We start from the raw sequence: 21,886 nt of genomic DNA, 5'->3' as shown, positions 1-21,886 counted from the left end.
CAGTTAGGAAGTGACTACACTCAGAACATCACTTCCTATCTCCTTGTTTCCCCTTCTCTCTCTATCTCTCATTCCCCCCCCCACTCTCTCTCTCATTCCCCTCAACTCTCATTCCCCCCTCTCTCCCTTCCACCCTGCTCTCTCCCTCTCCCTTTCTTCCCCCCTCTTTCTCTCATCCCCCCTCTCTCTACCGCTTTCTCCTCCCCCTCTCTTTCTCCCCCCCTCTCTCTCCTCCCCCTTCCCCCTCTCTACTTCCCCCCTCTCTCCCTTCTACCCCCTCTCCTTCCCCCCCACTCTCTCTCCTCCACCCACTCTCTCTCTCTCCTCCACCCACTCTCTCTCTCCTTCCCCTTACTCTCTCTCTCTCTCTCTCTCCTTCCGCCCCTCTCTCTTCTCCCCCATTTCTCTCTCTTCTACCCCTCTCCTTTCCCTCTTCTTTCCCCCTTCTTTTTTCCTATCCTCCTTCTCCTTCCGAAGCCCATAAGTACCCACCCCCAGTCCCGTATCTTCTACCCTCCCAGTCCCATATCTCATTCCCCCCCTCAGGGGCCAACAGTATGCCATATGATGGTGGGAAATGGGGTGATTAACAGGGGAGGGGTCGCTGCAACTTTTATTTGTCCTGGGCCCCAAGACAGCTGTTGGCGGGCCTTATCTTCTGCCCTCCCAGTCCAATATCTTGTTCTCCCTCACTCAGGGACCAACAGTATGCTGTGTGGTTAGGGGAGATGGGGTGATTAATGGGGGGGACCAGGGCAGGGGAGGGTTGCTGCACCTTTCATTTTTCCTGGGCCCCAAGACTTCTGTTGGTGGCCCTATCCACTACCTCCAAAAAGGCTACCAAATTGCTTAAGGTCATTGGGGAAAATAATAATTCACACTTTCCTCCAACCGCACTGCCCTCTACCTTGCCAAGCAAACCTACTTCTCCTCTCTCATATATACTCTGTCCTCTAACCCTTAATGTTAATTTGCCACTATTAACTCCTTTTCTGCCCTACTACACTCGCACCCCCTCCCCCTTCATGGCTCAAGTCCTTGCCACCTACTTAATAGATAAAATTGATACTATCAGAGATAACATCTAATCACATCAGGCTCCACATGCACAACCTACTGTACAAGTACCTCCATCGGCACACTCAAATCCACCCTCGGCTCCTTTTCCCCTGTAACCAAGGAGGAGGTATTAACACTCCTCTAACCAGTCACCTCTCACCTTCCAAACAGGCCCCTAGGCCCTATACCATCTCTGCCACACGAAGTCCCAGCTTAACTCACCTCTTGAACTATTCTCTCTAGTGTCATCAACTTTTTCTCAGCTATCTCTTCCTGGATGTCCCAATGTTACCTAAAGCTTAATGTGTCAAAAACATACATAACCTGTAATGTTTTCCCCTTCATTGTCACCTTCTTCCAAATTCAACCTCACCGTTAAAAGCTCCACAATCCTGTCAACACCCCAAGCCAATGCATAGGGGTCATAAATATTCATGAGCACTCCTACACTGACATGTGCAAGAGGGAGGGCGGGGCTGACAAAGGGGTGTGCCAGGGCTTGTGACAGGACATGAAGGGGCAGTGCCTTAGTAAATGGTTGTTAAAATAGAATACAAGAAAATTGGTCTTTCAAAGTTGTTTTTTTAAAAACAGAAAATGCTAAAAGTATTTTTTCTTACTACAGAACTGATTTATTAAAAAAACACACATGCAGGATATTGACTGAACTGCAGCTTTAAGATGTAACCAAAATGTTAATTAATTTACTCATGTCCTGCCTCAACTATTGCAACCACCTTCCTATCATCTGACTGTCTCCCCTTCTAATCCATCCTAAATGCTGTTGCTAGACTCATCTAACTCACCGCTCTTCATCAGGTGCTCCACTATGCAAATCCCTACACTGGCTTTCCATATCCTTTAGAATTCAATGCAACATCCTATCTCTGACATACAAAGTCCTCAATCATGCTGCCCCCTTACATCCCAGCCCTCATCTCCAAATACACCCCTAAACACTCTCTGTTAGCCTCTTGCCTACAAGACTTCTCCCATGCTGCTCTGGAATTCCATACCATGCACCATCAGGCTCTCTCAGCTGTCAATATTACTTCCCTCCCCCCTTAGAAGAGTTCCTCCTCACAGTTCCAGCCTTCCCCTTACTATGGCAAGAACTTTTTTTATACGAATAATGTCCCTCAAAACACAGCCCTGTTGCCTGTGGAAGAAACTATTATAAACTGTTATACTAACGACTCACTTGTATTGTAAGAGCATATCTGCTTAACTCAGACACACATTTATATTGTGGTATTTATAAAGTTTATAATTATAACATAAGTTTTCTTACAAACTAATTTTGATGCCTGAGGCACAGGGAGATAAAGTGACTTATTCAAGGTCACATGGAGAGCTCACAGTAGGATTCAACCCAGTTTCACCCACTTACAAGGCAATGTTTTTAGCACTGAGCTAGTCTGTCAGTGTATTGTTCATCTGTATGTTTACTTGTTACAAGAACATTTTCACAAACTAGTTAAGTTTGGCAATGGTCTCCCCTTTTATGATAATACATATGAACACGGAAAAGTTACAATACCTTTCCATGACAGGAAGCAAACGCTTTGCTTTTAATGATGCTGCAGTGCTTTTCGGCCCAGGCGTACTTAGAAGGGTTCCCTAAACACGGCTCGGATCGTAACCCGCTATAACAACTCTGCATCACTTTCCAGCTGTCCCCAAACATATGCTCGTTTTCCTCCAGTGATCGCCATGAGGAGGTGTAGTCATTGCTGGCACGCTCGTCAAAATTCCCACAAAGTCCACAGACACGACCCTGAAGAATGAAAGGGGGTGAGGCAAAGGTTATGAGCATGCTGATTGGTTAATTTGTTCGTCTCAGAAAGCCAGTGTGGCAATATTAACAGACATATCAACACTCACTGATTTTCTGTGTAACTCGCTGATTTGAAGTCAGCCCGATTTATTTTTTATCTTAAGTAGCCCCAAAGTGTTCCATCAGTACTTTTCTATTTCTAATATATTTTTTGTGGTATAAAACCCCATTTAATCTGTATTAATGCTTTATAAGAACTCTTTAGTAAGAACATCTCACACCCCTGATGTGATCCAGTTTATTGAAAGACTCCTAGATGTAGGGTTTGTTTTAACACCACTGAGTCTTTGATCTATTGCTCCCTTTGACTTTACCTTCCTCTCTTACCTGGAACGAGGGTGAAAGTTGGACCACAGCTGTGGTTTTCTGGTCCCACATAAAGGTCAACCCATGATTTGTCTGCACCATAATATACAGCCCCACCAGATCCACTGTGTAGGATTTGTCACTGCCCATCTCCCTTTTGGTCTCTTCCACTCGTCCTTCAAAAAGCACAATCGTTGTGTTCTGTAAGGACAATATAGTCAAAAGGTAAAGGAAGTTACCACTTTGATAGAAACACACAGGTGTAAGCAAAACCCCAAACGGTATACTGTACGGTATACTCAACTTTAAATGTTTCTTACAGTTCTTTGAAGAATAAAAAAAAAATCCATCCACACTTGCACCCATTACACATGCTGTTGCAGTTTCTAAAATATTGTACAGTGAATAAACTATTCATACCAAGTTTCCAGGAAAGAACATGCTAATGAGAACATTCAGTTTTGTCATCTGAAGCTTAATCTATTTTACATGGATTTCCCAAAAGCTTTAACCCACAATTTGTCAGCCATACAGTACCTGATACAGAGTTAGCAAGCCATTCAGAGATAGTTATTAAAGATTTTTTTATAAATTGAATAGGCTGACCGATTTAAGTTGGATATGAATGATACAACAGGAAGCAGACTCCAAGTCAGGTCCAATAATAGGATCATGGTGGGTGCAAATACCCCTTATGTGCAGTATACAGTAAAGACAAAACATGTCTCCACAGGTTGTTCAAGCTTGTCCCAATTTATCTCCTGTGTTTCATACATGGCCAACTCACATTGTTAGAAGTTACCGAGATAACCTGTGACATCCGCTTCATGAGAAGGTATCTAGACTAATTGTGGTATATCCATTACGGAAACTACCAAGACAATGTATGATATTCCTAATTTTGGAAGTTGTGATTTAACTGCACAAGATGTGGAATCCACACAATTAGAAGTTAGACTAATTGGTGTATTTTAGCATTTGTGGAAATGACTTACAGTAGATGAGTTATGGTATCTCAATCAATGGAAAACACCCCCAAAAAAGTAGTAAAATTATTATTATTGGTTACAAAAACTACCTGTAGAATCTTCATCAATGGAAGTTGTAGGAGTGGGTCAAATAATCCTCTGCCCGGGGCACTCAAAGTCAGTGCTTTTTACCTGATCATCTCCAGGGAATACAAACCACAACCAATTTTACCAGTGAAATCTCAGAAGTATGTTTGCGCCACTATCTACGAAGAATTCTAATGCTGGTCTGTTAGAAGGTAACCCCCATGGATATACTTGGTTGCTGTTTTAAGAGAATTTTAGTTGACTCTCACCACAACTCTACTCAGGACAGGTTCGAGAGCATGTCAAGATCTTGGGGAATATGTGCAGTGTTGTTCATAGCTGGGTAGATCTAGTACTTCTGCCTTATCATAGTAGATATTATGACATCTAAGGTCTCTTCAAAACTACCATTGTACCACTTGTAACATATTTGAAATACAGGGTTACCCCACCTTTAATATGATTTTGATACCAAGGGAGCAGATAGCCTCAGTCTTCCCACAGATGATGTTCTCTAAGATGATTCGGAAGCTCCCTTCATTCTGATCGTCTGAGCAAAAGTCCTTAGGAGGAAGAGATAGAGGTATGAAGAAGATTCACGAAGACAATTGAAAGAGCTAAAGCCAACAGATGAACATAGGGTTACAGAGTCAGTTATCACAAATCATTGTAACATAGAATAGGTTGACAAAACAAAATATGTTGGCCATTTTGAGTTCAACCTAAAATTCACCATCCAGGGTGCAGAAGAGTACAGATAAATATTCTGTCACCTCTAGCAATGAGAGTTCAGCATATGGATGCACTGGGTATAGAGCAGATAATTAAGATCCTTCTATGTCTGGGGAACGGCACTGCCTTCTAGAACTACGTTGACCACCTTTATCGCTATATGGTGATAGATTCAGGGTACAGCGCAGGTCACATTTGTACATATGTCCACCCTCTACTGTACGTGGCTGGGTGGCTCAATAGATTAACACAAAGAAAGGTGGTTTCCTTTAGGACTGGGCTGCTCAGGCATGAACACTAATCACAGAATCATGTGATTTGGACACATTGAAAATCTAGGTGTTCGGATGCACACCAAGGAAGTGACTTTTAGCAAAAAGGGACATGACCACAGCTTGACTAGAAACAGTCAGATGACCAAGAACCCACCAAAATGCCCCATTACCCTGAAATACCTTGAAAAGTAATGCATTTCTGGCCCCTCTTTTAGCGAAAGAGATCTTTTTTAAACAAATGAACAAAACATAAGGTCACCTGGACCAGGATATAATCACAGTCACCACTGAAATCAAAGCGATATCCATCAAAGGTCAAGTAATGTCCATTCCCATACACAGTGCAGGTCTGAGGGCAGGGGTTGTTGGTGCAAGCCCAGGTCCTATTTTTACAGGTGCTATCAGAGACAGAAAAGGACATGTACAGTATCATACACCATGCTTAGTACAGTAAATGAGGCATTAATGGGGCTGATATTTTCTCTTGTAAGCTCTTAGGGAAAGGACTTGATTGACTTGTTAACTACAACAATATGTAAGATACTAGATAGTGTTTGGTATACAGGTAGCGTACCATGTGTTGCAGAGTATGGCAATACTCTGTCCTGTGCTGTAAAAGGTTCCCCCGTACACACATGGGCACTTGCTCGGATGTATGCAGTCGCCTTCGTCATTAGAAATCAAACCACTAGGACAGACACATCCTGGCACACATTCCTTGCTGTACTGGAGACAGAGGTCACAGGGTTACACGTTTTATGGGGCAAAGTGAGCAAGCACAGTGCTTTACCTCCAACATGGAGGCTGTTGTAGTGTAGGGGCCAACAGATGTGTACTGTAAGAGTGTGATTCTGACTTTTAAAATAGAGTGGCACCTAAAATAAATGGGGCACCGAATGTGCGTAAAAAGGCTATCCTGACTTTGTGTGGGTTGGTCATATGTAGCTAGTGCGCAAATGATAAATGCTAGAGGATGATCCTGACTATTAAGAGGTCGACCACATGATAGAGTGTGGGGGCATCTGGTGTGAGTGCAGGTGTTATTGATATGACACTGGCTCACTGACAGTCATGTGAGTTGAGAGGTTTGCCTTACACACTGCATGTCCTGGGTCTTACAGCTTTTCTGACATTCTGATCCCACTGTATTAGGGTCAGTAGAGCACTCAAAATAATACATAGGAGGTGTGCACGCTGGAACAGAAACAAAAGAAGAGGCAAATGGTAGCTTGCATTTATAAACAGGGCCTTTTCATTTCAATGCACTTTATCTCAGAGACATATATGTTGTCATGTCTAGGTTGGAATTGACACCAGAAAAACATAGCGTTAGAGTCCAAAAGACCAAAGCTACAGATACCAGAAGCATCGTACAGATATATAGAACAATGGAGGAAAGAACTAAGAATGATCTACAAGTGTATAAAAGGACCATCAGTATGGAAATTCTGGTTGCCCACATACCACTGCTGACCGTAGATTTCTTCGGGCAGTCTAGGATCCCACGTATGCATTTACTGCAAGTCACAGGAATAGAGAAACCAGACAAGTTTCAATACATGGAGAAAAAAGAAAGTAACATGAGTAAAGCATGAGTATTATTCGGGTGTGGAAGCAGAATGGAAAGAAGGTAAAGACACTTTGGGGTCTGTGGAGTCTAATGACTAAGATGTGTTAAATCCAACTCCAGTGGATAGACTCTTACGCAGTATCTTAGGGACTGGAAATCTATTTCTAACCATCAGCATCTGTGTCAAAAGTAAGAGACTTGTTTGAAGGCAGCAATGCAGCTTCATGTTAATTCTAACCTATCTCCCTTGATTGATCCCCATAACAATGGGCCATGCTGCTTTTCAACACAAATGGGGCAAAATAGGAGCATCTTGGTACATCAATAAGTTTGATACTTCCTCTATGAAAACATACAGACATTGCAATTGGCAAAAGATAAGGACCACTTGACCAACCTAATCTATGCTCGTCTCTATCTGAAATACCCTGTGATTTAAAGCATTTTATCTTCCTTGTGTCTAACCCCTTGGTTTTCTGTGCTTATCCAGAAATGCCAATCCTCCTCCTAAAAGACCAATGGCCTTACCACATGATATCATCCACTCGGAGTGATTCACCAGCTGGAATAGAATGTTCCTTGTTGTAGCAAGGACATTTCTCAGGGGGCACGCACTTCTCCTGGGTTGTCATGTAGGTCCCTTCTGGGCAGCTGCAGCCCTCAGTTGGGATGCTTGCTATGTTGCAGAGAGGATCAAGCTCTGCCAGGGAACGGCAGCTGATGTTGCAGGTCTTTGGGTGGTAACTGAACACCATGCTCTCAGGACAACTGTCCTTAGGATCTGTAGGAGTCATCAAACCCGTGGAGATTCGGATCACAAAATAATTGAAGTTCATTGCACATAAAGGCCATGTGACAATCCAGTCTGCCCAGTTTGTACCTCTCTTTTTTCGATTTACTTTAATTCCTGACAACATGCCCTTCTCCCCTAACCATCTGTTCATTCTCTTACCCCCAATCTATCCACAGCCAATAGGACAACTGATGCGTATTAGGGGGGATCCTGACTTTTCAGTGGGTTATTCAATTAGTGCTAATAGGCACAAAACTTGTATAAAGAAAGTGACTCTGGTTTTTCAACTCACTGATGCCAATGAGGGCAACTAGTATTTCCTTTAATACATTAACCCATTATGCCACATAAAAAAACAATCCGGTTTAAATGACATTTCGCTTAGCCACAAGGGAAACATATTTGAGGTTCTAGATGCGCTTTGTGGGTGAGGAAGTTGATGCACAGATATATGTACAGATGTAGCAAGCATTATTGCTCCCATTAACAAAGCTTAACGCTAATCTGTAAATAACAGGAAAGAATGCATGCGCTAAGAGAACGCACGTTACCATTGTTTTCTTTGGAGCCATAACTTGCATTCAATATTGCCATAGTATTAACGGGAGAGGTAACATTTGTTATACCTGTATGTGGTTTTGTATGTGTATGGCTACAATCTACTACTGTATATATTTTTTGGAAAGTTGTCCGTCTGTTCGCTATGCATTTGGACACCTCTTAAGATATCGTAACCACATTTTGCATGATGGTTCCTGAGATCAAGGAGCAGGTCAACTTTATGTTGGATGCTTCAGAGTGGGAACGGGAAAAAATGTGTTTGGTTTTGTGCCTGATGGAAAGACCAAAAATGTAGTTTACCCAGCATCTCCCCTCCTGAAATCCCTCTATTGGCTCCCTATCAAATCCCGCATCACACACAGTTCTCCTCCTCACTTTTAAAGCTTTACACTCTTCTGCCCCTCCTTACATCTCAGCCCTAATTTCTCACTATGCACCATCCCGACTCTTGCGTTCTGCTCAAGGATGTCTTCTCTCTACCCCCTTTGTATCTAAAGCCCTCTCCCACCTAAAACCTCTCTCACTCACTGCCCCACACCCCTGGAATGGCCTTCACCTCAATATCAGACTAGCACCCTTTCTATCCAGATTTAAGACCCACCTTTAAACACACCTTTTTAACGAAGCATATGAGTAGCACCATGGCTAATACTATACACATGATACATAAAGCTTGGCCCCTTCCTGATGCACTTACCAGAACACCTTCCTACTGTCTCAGTACGATCTTTCTACCTACCAATTAGATTGTAACCTCTTCGGAGCAGGGACTCCTCTTTCTAAATGTTACTTTAATGTCTGAAGCACGTATTCCCATGATCTGTTATTTGTATTATTTGCTATTTATATGATTGTCACGTGTATTACTGCTGTGAAGCGCTATGTACATTAATGGCGCTATATAAATAAAGACATACATACATGCAGTTAGTAAATAGCTATAAAGATGAATGCATACATGTGTACAGTTACAGTATGTGCTTGTCTGTGAATATGTGTAGCTGAGTAGAAGCGTGTTTATATGTCTCTGTGTAAGTAGGTGGGCATTTCCTTACCGCAGACGTCTCTCCTCCATCCTGGCAATAGTACTCCTCGGTGTGCACAGTCTCGGACGTATGTGGACAGCCACGTGCACAGAGAATCCTCACTGTACTCAGAGTTACACACATCGTACAGACAGTACTGGAAGAGAGAGGGAAAGAGGGAGAGAGGGAGTGGAAGAGGGAGAGGAAGACGGAGAGGAAGAGGGAGAGGAAGAGAGAGAGGGAGAGAGAGAGGGAGAGAGAGAGAGAGAGACATACAGTGAAAATGATAGAGGAAATAAATAGAGTGAAATAAAATTTAAAAAGAGAGGGTAAGAAAGAGGAGTTAAAGAGATACTTCATAAAGTGACCTCTTTTTCTTCCAATCAGGTAAAATTCCTGAACAAAAGCCACCCTGAGTGTAACAAAACAAGGGGGATTTCCTGTAACCTGCTCATTACCTTGAAGTAAGAAGCGGGATCCAGGTATGGGTGGCATGCAGCAAAGATCTCTGTGGTGTTGATCAGCAGGCTGCACCAGTGTTTGGCATAATGCTCTGAAGAAGATAAAGAAGACCATTACAATGACATGAAAACTGATGCAACAGCAGAGAGATATTTGGGGGCTGTGTATAAAGGTCTGAAAAAGTGCATCTAGGTAAAAAAAAACACGTTAAACTAAATTATTTCTTAAATTTGACCCAGATCATTCATCACAGGGTTTCAGCTGAATCCAGTGCCGGATTGAGGGGCGGGCTGGCCGGGCACCTGCCTAATAGGGGCTCTGCCGCCAAAACAGAGGCCAGCACACGCCCTACCGCGTAGTAGTGTGGGTGGCGCACGGTACTGTCAGTACTGTGCTCTGCCCCGGCACTACTATGCGGTGGGGTCGGGGCACGGTGCCTCACATGATGAGAGAGCGCTGACCTAGTAGGCGCACAAATGACGACGGTAGTCGGGTAGGGGTTGCTGAAGGTGCGCTCCTCTATCTCCTCTTTCCCTCCGAGCTGCATTATCCTCAGCCTCTTGGACATGCTGAGGAGCGCGTCTTCAACAACCCCTACACGGACTGCCGCCGTTGCCATTTGTGAGCCTACTTGGTCAGCACGCACTCTTCATGTGAGGCGCTGTACCCTACCCCTGCCGCATAGTAGTGTCGGTGAGTAGGGGCGCCAAATTTTGTGTCTGCCCGGGGCGCAATAAAGTCTCGGCCCGGCACTGGCTGAATCAGGCTTAGAAATAACTTGGGGTGAGCAGAAAATGGACAAAAACAAGTGATATATTTATATATTATTTTTGTCCATTTTCTGCTCACCACAAGTTTTTATACAAACATACTGTGTTCAGGAAAAATGAGACCCCTTTTGTTTTTTGTCATGGACCATAATCCTTGCTCTGTCCCAAGCACTTTATAACGTGCTTATCTTCTTCGCTGCACACTATTTTGTAGCTCTGCACTTGATGAAGTTATCATGCCATCCCCAACTCCAAAGATTATTTATTAGATTATCAAATCGTTCTTAAACATAATAATCTACTGGGACCAACCTATAATTGTTCAAATATTCATGAAAATTGAGTGATTTTTCTGCAAGATACAGTAAGATGAAAAATAAAAGGGGTCCCAGTTTTTTTTAACATAGTGTGGATATATGTGTGTGTGTGTGTGTGTGTGTGTATAATATATATATATATATGTGTGTGTGTGTGTGTGTGTGTATATGACATAGGAACAAAAGATACTGCTCTAAAGCACCTCTACATAACAGTCCCAATAACCAGTAAGACACAGTGTGGTGAGTGGTGCTACTGGCAGTGCTCAGGGGTTATGTATGGATGAGAGAGAGACTGTGAAGAACAAAAGAACCCCAAAAGAGCACCCTGGAATACTGGATAAAGTATTACACAATAGATATTTAATGCAAGGTTCTTCAAGTTGTACAGTATAAAAACATACAATTCTCCTCAACCTCAACATACAGCTTCTTTTCAGTTTTCCATTGAGGATTATTACTGTATATCATAGTCCTCTGTAGACTTAGAGGACATGGTCATTTTGTGACCAGCACCCTCTCCCAGACTCCCACTGTGATATTACATTCTCTGTGGGATAGGGTTGCCAGGTGTCTGGCATTGAACTGGACTGTCCTGTATTTTAACACTCTGTCCAGTAAAAAAATGAGAGGTAATACTGGACATGTATGTGTCCGGTATTACCTCTCTGGACATAATGACCTTACCGGCTTGGGGGGGCCGCGGGATTTCTCAGAGCAGGGAGAGAGTAGGGCTGTTGCTAGGGGCATGGGCAGCTTCCTCCATCCTGATTGGGTGCTTCTGGATAAAAGAGAGATCCAGCGCTCCACGGGTTTCAAGATAAATGAATTTATTGTGCCACACGACGTTTCGACCAACAGGTCTTTTTCAAGTGATAAGGCATCACTTGAAAAAGACCTGTTGGTCGAAACGTCGTGTGGCACAATAAATTCATTTATCTTGAAATCCGTGGAGCGCTGGATCTCTCTTTTTTCCTCAGTGTACATTGGAATTTGCCTGGCAGGTACTTCCTTGAACCAGCAGCACCGGTAAACTGTATGTATTTATTATGTTATGGTGTGCAGCCTTAAACCCCTTTTACATTGCTTCTGGATAAAGCAGCCAATCAGGAGGACGTGTCAGGAGACTGAGGGTGGGGCCAAGGAGAGGAGGAAACAGTATGACGCGGAGAGAGGTGAGAAGGGTGTGTGTGTCTCGAACGTGTCGCATCTGTCATCATACTATGTCCAGTAATTTTGGAGAAGCCACCAGACAACCTTACTGTGGGAGTATGCAGAGTGATAGGTACAGACCCAAACGGTACTTGCTTTATTTACCACTCTTTCGCCCTCCACCTCATGGGTCTTTAGGTTTTTATACTCTATATCTTGTAGAACCTTGCATTAAATATCCATAGATGTCATCCTCCCATCTTAGAGCTGGCAACAGAGTGCCAGAGTTAGGGAACAGTGCAAAGGTGGTGCCTCATGAATGGTATCTCTGATACAGATAACACCTGCTTCATTCTTATTTCTGGTGGGATAGTTGAGCTATATCTCAGTATACACCGCCATTGAATCCTAGGGAAACTCTCTTGACATTGTAAGTTACACAGCAATATGTTGAGCTAGTACAAGAGACAATGTCACTGACCACATCTGTACCTTTGCTGACACTCTTGGCACATGGGTTATCATAGTTGTCAGCCACATCAGAACAGGAGGCCTGGACTTTCCAAGAGTTGCTGAAGGCTGAGGCTGATTCCTCCACCACCCCGCTAATAGTTCTCAGGTCATCAGCCTGGATCCCATTGAAGTTACCACATAGACCTTAGAAGTAAAACAATTGAGTGATTTCACAGAGACACAAAGGACTAACAAACCCACTGGGCCTTTCCATTTAGCATTAACATGCTAAAAATCTATTTATACACATAGGGAGATTACGCATATATCAAATTCAAGTGCTCCTTGACTCCGTCATTTGGATTATGTGCCACTTATTAGAATACAGTTCCACTAATTGGAAATTAGTCTCATTTAATGGAAGGCAGGCTCACTCGCTATAAGTAAATATCATTAAATGCATAGCAGTCTCAATTATTAGAAGTAAGTCTCGCGAATATGAAACAAACTTCACTCACTAGAAGACACTCACAAGCAATTCGTCCCACTTATTGGAAGACAGCCTAGCTTATTCCAGTCTCAGTCACTCTCTAACAATCCTTTAGATTTCAAAGATGTCTCACTCATTGTTCCATTAATATGTAATGTTATGCTCCTTAGCATAGCTAAGCTGTTATGCTCCTTAGCAAATTGACATTTCGCTTGTTTTATAGGTTTAACATTTGTAAAAATAATAAGGGCTCAGTAGGGAATAGTCTTGGATTTGGAACTTTGGAAGGACCAGAAAGAATTCCTCACTAACCCGCTTTGGAACAATGGTAAAAAATCTATGTCAAACTCCCAAAAGAGTTTGGTCTTGAGATCTAATGCACTACCAGGCATTACAATACCCAGAATACCTTGCAAAGCCCCAACCTCAAAGAAGTTACCGATGGTTTTGTTCTGGAACTTGGAATCCACAGTGAGGAAGATCTGAAACACAGGTCTGATCTGAACCTGCACGCTCAGGCCAAAACGCGTTACCACGTTGATAAAATACGAGGATGTTTTGAAAAAGGTGATCCCATCTGGCAAAAGAAAGACCAATTTCAGAGAATACTGGATATTCTTAGTAGATAACTGATAGCAAACCAAACTCCTTCTCACAATTCTGAGCAAGACGCAGTATATTTTGTGAACCGAAACTTATTTTACACATTGACAGAGAGCAGTGGTCAAAGTGACGTTACTAATGTAGTGGTACTGTGCTTGACCGCAGGAAACAACAATATTTAAAGGACCACCACTGACTGAAAACACACTTGTCTAATATATTTAATGTCTGTCAGTGTTTGAACAACAACCCAGACGCAATAAGGTTATGGTGGGTACAAAAGTATCAATGAAACCCTAGAAGCTGTCTATCACAGGTCCCCAAACTTTCTTCATTTTCCCGTATCGTCGTACAGTCGTGAAGATGCAGACATGGATTCTGCTAGCATCATGCTGGACACTGGATGTGTCCCTTTTAGCTTCCTATCTTTGTTTTTCCTGGATTCCCTAAAGCTGTTCTCTGCTGCATTACACAGTGTGTACACTTAAGCCTGGGACAATGAACTACATGGTCAGTGGATCCACTCAGAGACGGCTGTTTCATCCTTTTGGACTCATCAGTCGGAGTTTGGTCCCTGATTCTGCAATGTAAAGTTGACTGTGGGTGCAAACCAGACACAAACATGTTATGGTTGGTAAAACAAAAGTAACAAAACTTCTCCACAGAAAGCACCCATTTGCTGAATTAATTCTGTGTTTTGGGTATAATAATGTATTAATCATAAAAGTCACAATGATGGGCATATTAATAAGGTATTAGCAACATGAATATGCATCAGTACTTCTCTGAACAGTTGTGCTGGAGAATTTGACAATGGCAATTAATTTCCTGCCAATGCACATCAGGAGAAAGAGAAAATGATCTTTATTTTTTTTATGTTTAATATAAGACAATAAAGTTAAGAAATTACAAACCTTTAACTTTTGGCAGCAAGATTATAAAGTTGTTTATATACACGTTGCCACAGTAACAGATTCTTATGTTCTGTAAATAACCAGTGAGAAAGGAAATAAATAGCTATAATTGTGTTCAACAAGTGAAGACAAACACTGATGAGTGTATCATCTTGTCTTTCACAGCTTCCCTCCAAATCTGTCTCATTCACTCCACATTCACTTGAGATAAGGATTCTTGGTAATGACATTTAAATGAACACATTGAGTCTGTCACTCTTAGCCTGTATTATTGACAGGGGTGTTCAGTCTGGACTGGTGTTCCGGGCCTTGGGAGCTAGGGTGGCAATTGGTGTTCCACCCCTCAGGGGCCTAAGAATCTGCTCCCCCACTCAACAACCCCAGCTGGGGCACTGGTCTGTAGTGAAGACCTCAGCCACAGAGCCCTGCTCTTAGCTGGCTGTGTATTTTAAGCATGGACTACCTACAGTAGAACTTTTACCTGTTGCCCGGATTTTAAGAGTCAATACCATATTCATCCATATGAAAACCACTCCATGGTGTGAAACTAGCATGGAAATTTGGGTTGCAGGATCAAATTCACCAGTTTAAAGCTATTGTAACGTCATGATTACATTTACCAGTCTATAATCCAGTTCGCTAAAGTAAAACTAGCATGCAATGTAAAGATCATCACACTTACCACTTTTCCTATGGTGATGTAGACACTGTTCAAACAGGTGACAGTCTCGGACATCCCACACTGGACAATCTTAGCGACTACAGCAAATTTTTTATTGGTATCCTAGAAGGAAGCAAAGGGCCATCCTAAAACATTAATGCGTACAAAATGACGTCACTGCTAATAGAATCAAACATTGGCATACCTATTGAATAAAATACAGTGACTGTCTCCACAAGTCAGCTAGGAACTTTTTTATGGCTAATTGAATCATAAAATTGCGACGTTTAAGAGGCCAAACCATGTTTCTTGGTTACTATTCCCCTTTAGCCCGTTCATATGGAAGAAAAAGAGTTGTAACAGTGCTAAGCATGTATACACCAAGCCACCAACCCATATCCCACAAGTGTTGGATGTCAACAAATACCGTTATCACATAATGACATCACCAACATTCAATTTGCACCCATGGAACGTATCCCAAATTACTCTGAAGTCCTGGTTCAACAGGTGTAACAGGTTTCATTGTCCCCTCTGGTGCATTATGGTTCAATATGTTGTGACATTCTGCATCAACATTTACTCCTATGAAAACTCTGTGATATTTCGCATTTTGTTCTTTTATAAATTTTTTATTGGGAATCTTACATCCATATACATTTATCTGCATTTGCTTTGAGATTAGTTAGATAGTTACAGCAGTTAAAGTATTTATCTTCATATCTCTGGTGATATAAGTTTCAAAATGTCTTATTTTGATGTATTGAGCTACTGTAGATATTGTTACTAAGTCTATGAATACAACAAAAGACAGGGGTGCCCAATGCTACATCAAATTGACAAAACATATATGGTAATAAGTATAAAGTTTAAATACTTAAATAATAATAGTAATTACTTGTTTTTTTAGTTAAACCCTTTGGCCAAAGTGTCGTAAGCCTGCATACCAAACGTCAAGGTAAACCAAAAATGCAGTTTCTAACAATAAAACTGTGAACCCTTCCTGTTACCTCTGTATGAGGGGAAGGAACTGCAGTAAGTCTGGTAACAGTCAAATGGAGGTAGGTGGCACCGACCCCCAGAGCTCATTCCTCCCCACCTTTTTAACTTGGGAGGTTCTGGCTATTTGCTGAATGGACAAGATTTACTGCAGTTGCTTCCCCTCATACAGAGGTAAAAGGAAGGGTTCACAGTTTTAATGTTAGGACCTGCATTTTTGGTTTACCTTGACGTTTGGTATGCATGCTTACGACGCTTTGGCCAAAGGGTTTAACTAAAAAAACCAAGTCATTACTATTATTATTGAAGTATTTAAAGTTTATACTTATTACCATATATGTTTTTGTCAATTTGATGTAGCATTGGGCACCCCTGTCTTTTGTTGTATACATTTGCCACGCTCAGTAGCACTCATTTTGGCATAAATATATATTCATGATGTGGTGGGTGCAGGAGTTTGAGCTACCTGGGAATGTGTGTGTTTTACTAATTCTATAAATAATGATTATTAACAATAAAATAATTGTAATACATATTGTATTCAATTCCTACCCCCCTTTATGTAAATAACTTGTATACTTTGAGTTTATTTACCCCCATTCATCACCTTGTGTGGTCTTGGTATCCTTGTTTCTATATCCTCTGTTAAATTGATCATCTTGTATTTTTCTTAGACAAGACATACAACCTTATTTGTCTTCCTTATATTGTATCTGTGTCTGCATCTGTTTCGGTGTCTGGACTTAGTGAAAAGCACTTTACGGGCCATCTTTAAGGACATAGTGTGTCTATCTGTTTCCAGTTATTGTCTTTGTGAGTTGTGTTATGTGCTTATGGACGGATCTCTGCTAAGTGTTCATGCTGATATTCTGCATTTTAATGGGATATAATAATAATAATAATAATATGTGCTATTATTTGAGGAAACCATCTCATGCCCTACATCTGGAAGTATAAAAAGGCTAGATGAAAGGCTTCACCAACAGCAACGACAAATGTGTATTAAGTTAAACAGGCATCATACCTTAGACAGTAGGTACTGGCAGTTACCATGGAAGGTATATTCTTTTTCATCGTAGGTGCTGATATGGGACCCGCCTTTCAGAGTGCAGTTTCCAGAGCAGGGAAGTTGAGTACAAGTCCAATGACCCAACATGCAATTACTACAAGAGACAAGAGAGGATGGTTGGACTGAGATTTTGAGAGTTAAAGAAGCAATCAAGAGGCACTTTAAAAATAAATATATATATATATTATATATATATATATATATATATATATATATATATATATATATATATATATATATAGTATATATTTTGTTTTGATATACGCCGCCTTTGATTACCTTTGGGGAAAACGAATGACATAAACTGCAGATAAATTAGTTCTCCCATAATTGATCAGCAAAAAATCCCTGCTTTCCATGGTTCACTAAATGGCTACCTTTCAGTTTCAATCAATCCTTTAGTCAGTGCAACTCAGCAGCTACAATGTAGTTCTAAACTACTAAGGTAACATTATCTATTGTGTACTGTGTAAGGAAAATTAAACCGCCCCATTCAAGCCCTAAAGTTCTCCTCACTAGAACATTTAAAAACTTTAACCCACAACAGTTTCTGGATGACCTTACCAACTGCCCATGGCACAGAATCGATTTAATTCCCGACTCTTATTCTGTGCTTGACTATTTCCAATCCGAGTTCTTAAAACTCTGCGATACCCATGCTCCACTACGCAAAATAAGGGTACGGGAGGCCCACCTTCCATGGGTTACAACTGACCTTATAGCACTCTACCAGTTCAGGGATACCTTGTGGAAAAGCTACAAAGTAACTGGCACTACCAAGGATCTCAATCAATACAGATGCCTGCGGAACATGTGCACAAGGCAAACAAGGCACGCAAAAGCACAATATTACTCTGACAATCTCCACCAGAATACATCAAACCCAGCTAACTTCTGGAAGGTTATCAACAATATATTCCAGCCTTCTAACCATCAACAACCAAGTATTATCACTAAGGGGTATATTACTCTGACAAACCCCACTGACATTGCAAATGCATTCAATGATTACTTTGTGGGGTGTGCCACTAACTTATTAGCGAAACGAAGCCCAAACCACAAACCTGAATCTCATCCTGGGAGTACCCACATAACCCCACCCCCTCCCAACACTGCCCACAATTTTCAATTTGGCCCAGTATCCGAAGAGGAGATTACACAAGCACTCCTCAAATTAAAACTAAGCAGCCAATGTGGACCTGACTTACTACAATCTAGGTTCCTACGACTTGGTGCCCCAGACATTGCCAAACCAATTGCTTCCATAGTCAACTCTATTCTGTCTGCAGGCCATATCCCTAAGACCTGGAAAACTGCCAGAGTTGTCCCAATCTTCAAAAGTGGGGACAAAAACACTGTCTCAAACTACAGGCCAATCTCACTTCTCCCAATTCTATCCAAAGTCATGGAAAAATGTGTCCACTCCCAATTAAGCGATTACTATACCAAGACAAATTTCCCTAGCCAATTCCAATCTGGCTTTAGCCCCAAACACTCCACCGTAACTACCCTGCTAAAAGTTTGCAATGAAATCCAGTGTGGAATGGAACGGGGACAACTCACTGGTGCAGTATTCCTAGATTTTGCAAAGGCTTTTGATACTGTTGATCATGCTATCCTGCTTAACAAACTCCAGATCTCTGGAATAGGGAAGCATGCTTTAAACTAGTTTCAGTCCTACGTATCAGGTATATCCCAATATGTGTCCATCTCAGGCTCTAACTCCAACCCCCTGGATATCACCTGTGGTGTCCCGCAAGGCTCTGTTCTGGGGCCCCTACTCTTCTCAGTGTTCATCAATGATCTTCCCACAGCTTGTCAGGAAGCCTCAATACACATGTATGCAGATGACACAATCCTATATGCACACAGCCATAGCCTCTCTGACCTTCAACACATACTTCCGTCTGACTTTTTGAGACTCGAAAACTGGATTTTCCAAAACAAACTGTTTTTAAACACTGACAAGACAGTAACAATGGTATTTGTATTGTATTGTATGTCTTTATTTATATAGTGCCATTAATGTACATAGCGCTTCACAGTAGTAATACATGTGGTAATCAAATAAATAACAGATAAAATAAATAACAGATCATGGGAATAAGTGCTTTAGACATAAAAGTAACATTAAGGAAGAGGAGTCCCTGCCCCGAGGAGCTTACAGTCTAATTGGTAGGTAGGGAGAACGTACAGAGACAGTAGGAGGGAGCTCTGGTAAGTGCGTCTGCTGGGGGCCAAGCTTTAGGCTGGGGCTATAGAGGGGTGAGGAGTTCGGAGCCACGCTGACGCTGAGGCTCGCCTGCTGAAATCTGCGCGATTTCATGCCCATGCAGGCGAGCCAGCGGGCGCGATCGGAGGCGGGGGGAGACTGAGGGAGGCGGGGCAGTGATGTCGCTGGGTCAATCGCCCACGACGCACCGACGTCAACATCATGGCGCCGACGTCACGGCGCCGTGATGTTGACGCTGTTCCGCGCTGATTGGATGTTTTCAGCCGACAGCGCACTGAAAAACAGCTTGGCTGTCGGCTGAAAAATCCAGCGCCTCCACACGCCTGCGGACGCTCGCGTGAGCCCCCTCTCAAGGCATCCTCATTGAGGATGCAGGGGCTCAGCGCAGAGCGTCCGCACGGCTCAGCGTGGCCTGTCCTTCTATGGACTCGGCCTTATGTATCATGTGTTCAGAATATCCACAGTGCTATTCATATGCTTCTTTAAGCAAGTGTGTCTTAAGGTGGGTCTTAAAGGTGGATAGAGAGGGTGCTAGTCGGGTACTGAGGGGAAGGGCATTCCAGAGGTGTGGGGCAGTCAGTGGAAAAGGTTTAAGGCGGGAGAGGGCTTTAGATACAAAGGGGGTAGAAAGAAGACATCCTTGAGAAGAACGCAAGAGTCTGGATGGTGCATAACGAGAAATTAGGGCAGAGATGTAAGGAGGGGCAGAAGAGTGTAAATCTTTAAAAGTGAGGAGAAGAATGGAGTGTGAGATGCGGGATTTGATTGGAAGCCAGGAAAGGGATTTCATGAGGGGAGATGCTGAGACAGATCTAGGAAAGAGTAGAGTGATTCTGGCAGCAGCGTTTAGGATAGATTGTAGGGGAGACAGGTGAGAGGCAGGAAGGCTGGACAGCAGGAGGTTACAGTAATGAAGACGGGAGAGAATGAGGGCCTGAGTCAGAGTTTTAGCAGTCGAGCAACAGAGGAAAGGGCATATCTTTGTTATATTGTGGAGGAAAAAGCGACAAGTTTTAGAAATGTTTTGAATGTGAGGGGCGAATGTGAGAGAGGAGTCGAGTGTGACCCCTAGGCAGCGTGCTTGGGCTACTGGGTGAATGACCAAGACTACATTTTTAAAGCTTCCAGCGACTGAGCTCCAGATTAGAACCAACGCTAACACCACCCTAACCCCTGTCACTAGTTTTAAATACCTGGGCATATGGTTTGACTTCCACTTAACATTCAGGGTGCACATTAATACCCTGACAACCAAGACCTATGCCAAACAAGGGGTACTTTACAGGAAAAAATCCTCCCTAAGTCTCCTGGTCAGAAAGCGTATTGCACAGCAGATGCTAATGCCAATTATTGACTATGGAAACATAGTGAAGGCCCCTCCCCGGCGCCGCTACAGTGAGCGGAGGAGCGAGTGCCCGGGACACAGCGGGGGAGCGGCCACAACAAGCTGCCTCCCGCCTCAGTTCCACGTGGGAGCGGCCGGACGGGTGAGTGAGCGGCCTTCACCCATCCCTCACCCCCCTTCAAATCACCTCCCCTCCACCCCCCCCCCCCCCCGGCGCCGCTACAGTCAGCGGAGCGAGCGAGCGCCCGGGACACAGCGGGGGAGCGGCCACAACAAGCTGCCTCCCGCCTCAGATCCACGTGGGAGCGGCCGGACGGGTGAGGGAGCTGCCGGACGGGTGAGGGAGCGGCCTTCACCTCCCCTCACCCCCCTTCACCTCCCCTCACCCCCCTTCACCTCACCTCCCCTCACCCACCCCTCACCTCCCCTCACTCCACTTCCCTTCCCTTCCACCTCCCTCCACCCCCCCTTCACCCCCCCTTCACCTCCACCCCCCTTCACCTCCCCTTCACCCCCCCCACCTCCCCTTCACCCCCCACCTCCCCTTCACCCCCCCCACCCCCCCTTCACCTCCCCTCCACCCCCCCTTCACCTCCCCTCCACCCCCCCCCTTCACCTCCCCTCCACCCCCCCCTTCACCTCCCCTCCACCCCCCCCCCTTCACCTCCCCTCCACTCCCCCCCCCCTCACCTCCCCTCCACCCCCCCCCACCCCCCCCCTTCACCTCCCCTTCACCTCCCCTCCACCCCCCCCTTCACCTCCCCTCCACCCCCCCCTTCACCTCCCCTCCACCCCCCCTTCACCTCCCCTCCACCCCCCCCCTTCACCTCCCCTCCACCCCCACCCTTCACCTCCCCTCCACCCCCACCTTCACCCCCCCTTCACCTTCCCTTCACTCCCCCCTTACAACCTCCCACCACCTCCTCACCACCTCCACCCCCCTTCCCACCTCCCCCACCCCCCTTCCCAACTCCCCACCACCTCCCCCCCCTTCCCCCCACCCCCCCCCTTCCCACCACCTCCCCACTACCCCCTCCCCTTCCCACCACCTCCCCCCCACCTCCCCTTCCCCCCCACCCCCCTCCTTCCCACCCCCCCCCCTTCCCACCACCTCCCCCTCCACCCCCCCCTTCCCTGAGGCGGAGTCACGGGCCAAAGGACACACAGGGACACAGACACACACACACACGTAGACACACACACAC

The 21,886-nt window shown here is 44.0% G+C and overlaps 1 protein-coding gene across 1 annotated transcript in view; it reads right to left on the bottom strand.

Moving 5' to 3' along the window:
* Positions 1 to 21,886, bottom strand: part of LOC142463845 (mucin-5B-like) — a 41,434-nt gene that overhangs the window by 6,370 nt on the left and 13,178 nt on the right. The window contains exons 7-21 of the mRNA XM_075566657.1: positions 17,059 to 17,197; positions 15,057 to 15,158; positions 14,375 to 14,444; positions 13,297 to 13,434; positions 12,407 to 12,571; positions 9,672 to 9,766; positions 9,244 to 9,370; positions 7,363 to 7,615; positions 6,729 to 6,781; positions 6,361 to 6,458; positions 5,839 to 5,990; positions 5,524 to 5,662; positions 4,710 to 4,820; positions 3,224 to 3,403; positions 2,600 to 2,836 (exon numbers count right to left, since the gene is read on the bottom strand). Coding sequence (XP_075422772.1) covers positions 2,600 to 2,836; positions 3,224 to 3,403; positions 4,710 to 4,820; positions 5,524 to 5,662; positions 5,839 to 5,990; positions 6,361 to 6,458; positions 6,729 to 6,781; positions 7,363 to 7,615; positions 9,244 to 9,370; positions 9,672 to 9,766; positions 12,407 to 12,571; positions 13,297 to 13,434; positions 14,375 to 14,444; positions 15,057 to 15,158; positions 17,059 to 17,197 — 2,059 coding nt within the window. The remainder of the gene's footprint in view (positions 1 to 2,599; positions 2,837 to 3,223; positions 3,404 to 4,709; positions 4,821 to 5,523; positions 5,663 to 5,838; positions 5,991 to 6,360; positions 6,459 to 6,728; positions 6,782 to 7,362; positions 7,616 to 9,243; positions 9,371 to 9,671; positions 9,767 to 12,406; positions 12,572 to 13,296; positions 13,435 to 14,374; positions 14,445 to 15,056; positions 15,159 to 17,058; positions 17,198 to 21,886) is intronic.

Source organism: Ascaphus truei, chromosome 12 (genome assembly GCF_040206685.1).
Source record: "Ascaphus truei isolate aAscTru1 chromosome 12, aAscTru1.hap1, whole genome shotgun sequence".
NCBI classification, from domain to species: domain Eukaryota; kingdom Metazoa; phylum Chordata; class Amphibia; order Anura; family Ascaphidae; genus Ascaphus; species Ascaphus truei.
This window is presented reverse-complemented; position numbering and strand designations above follow the sequence as displayed.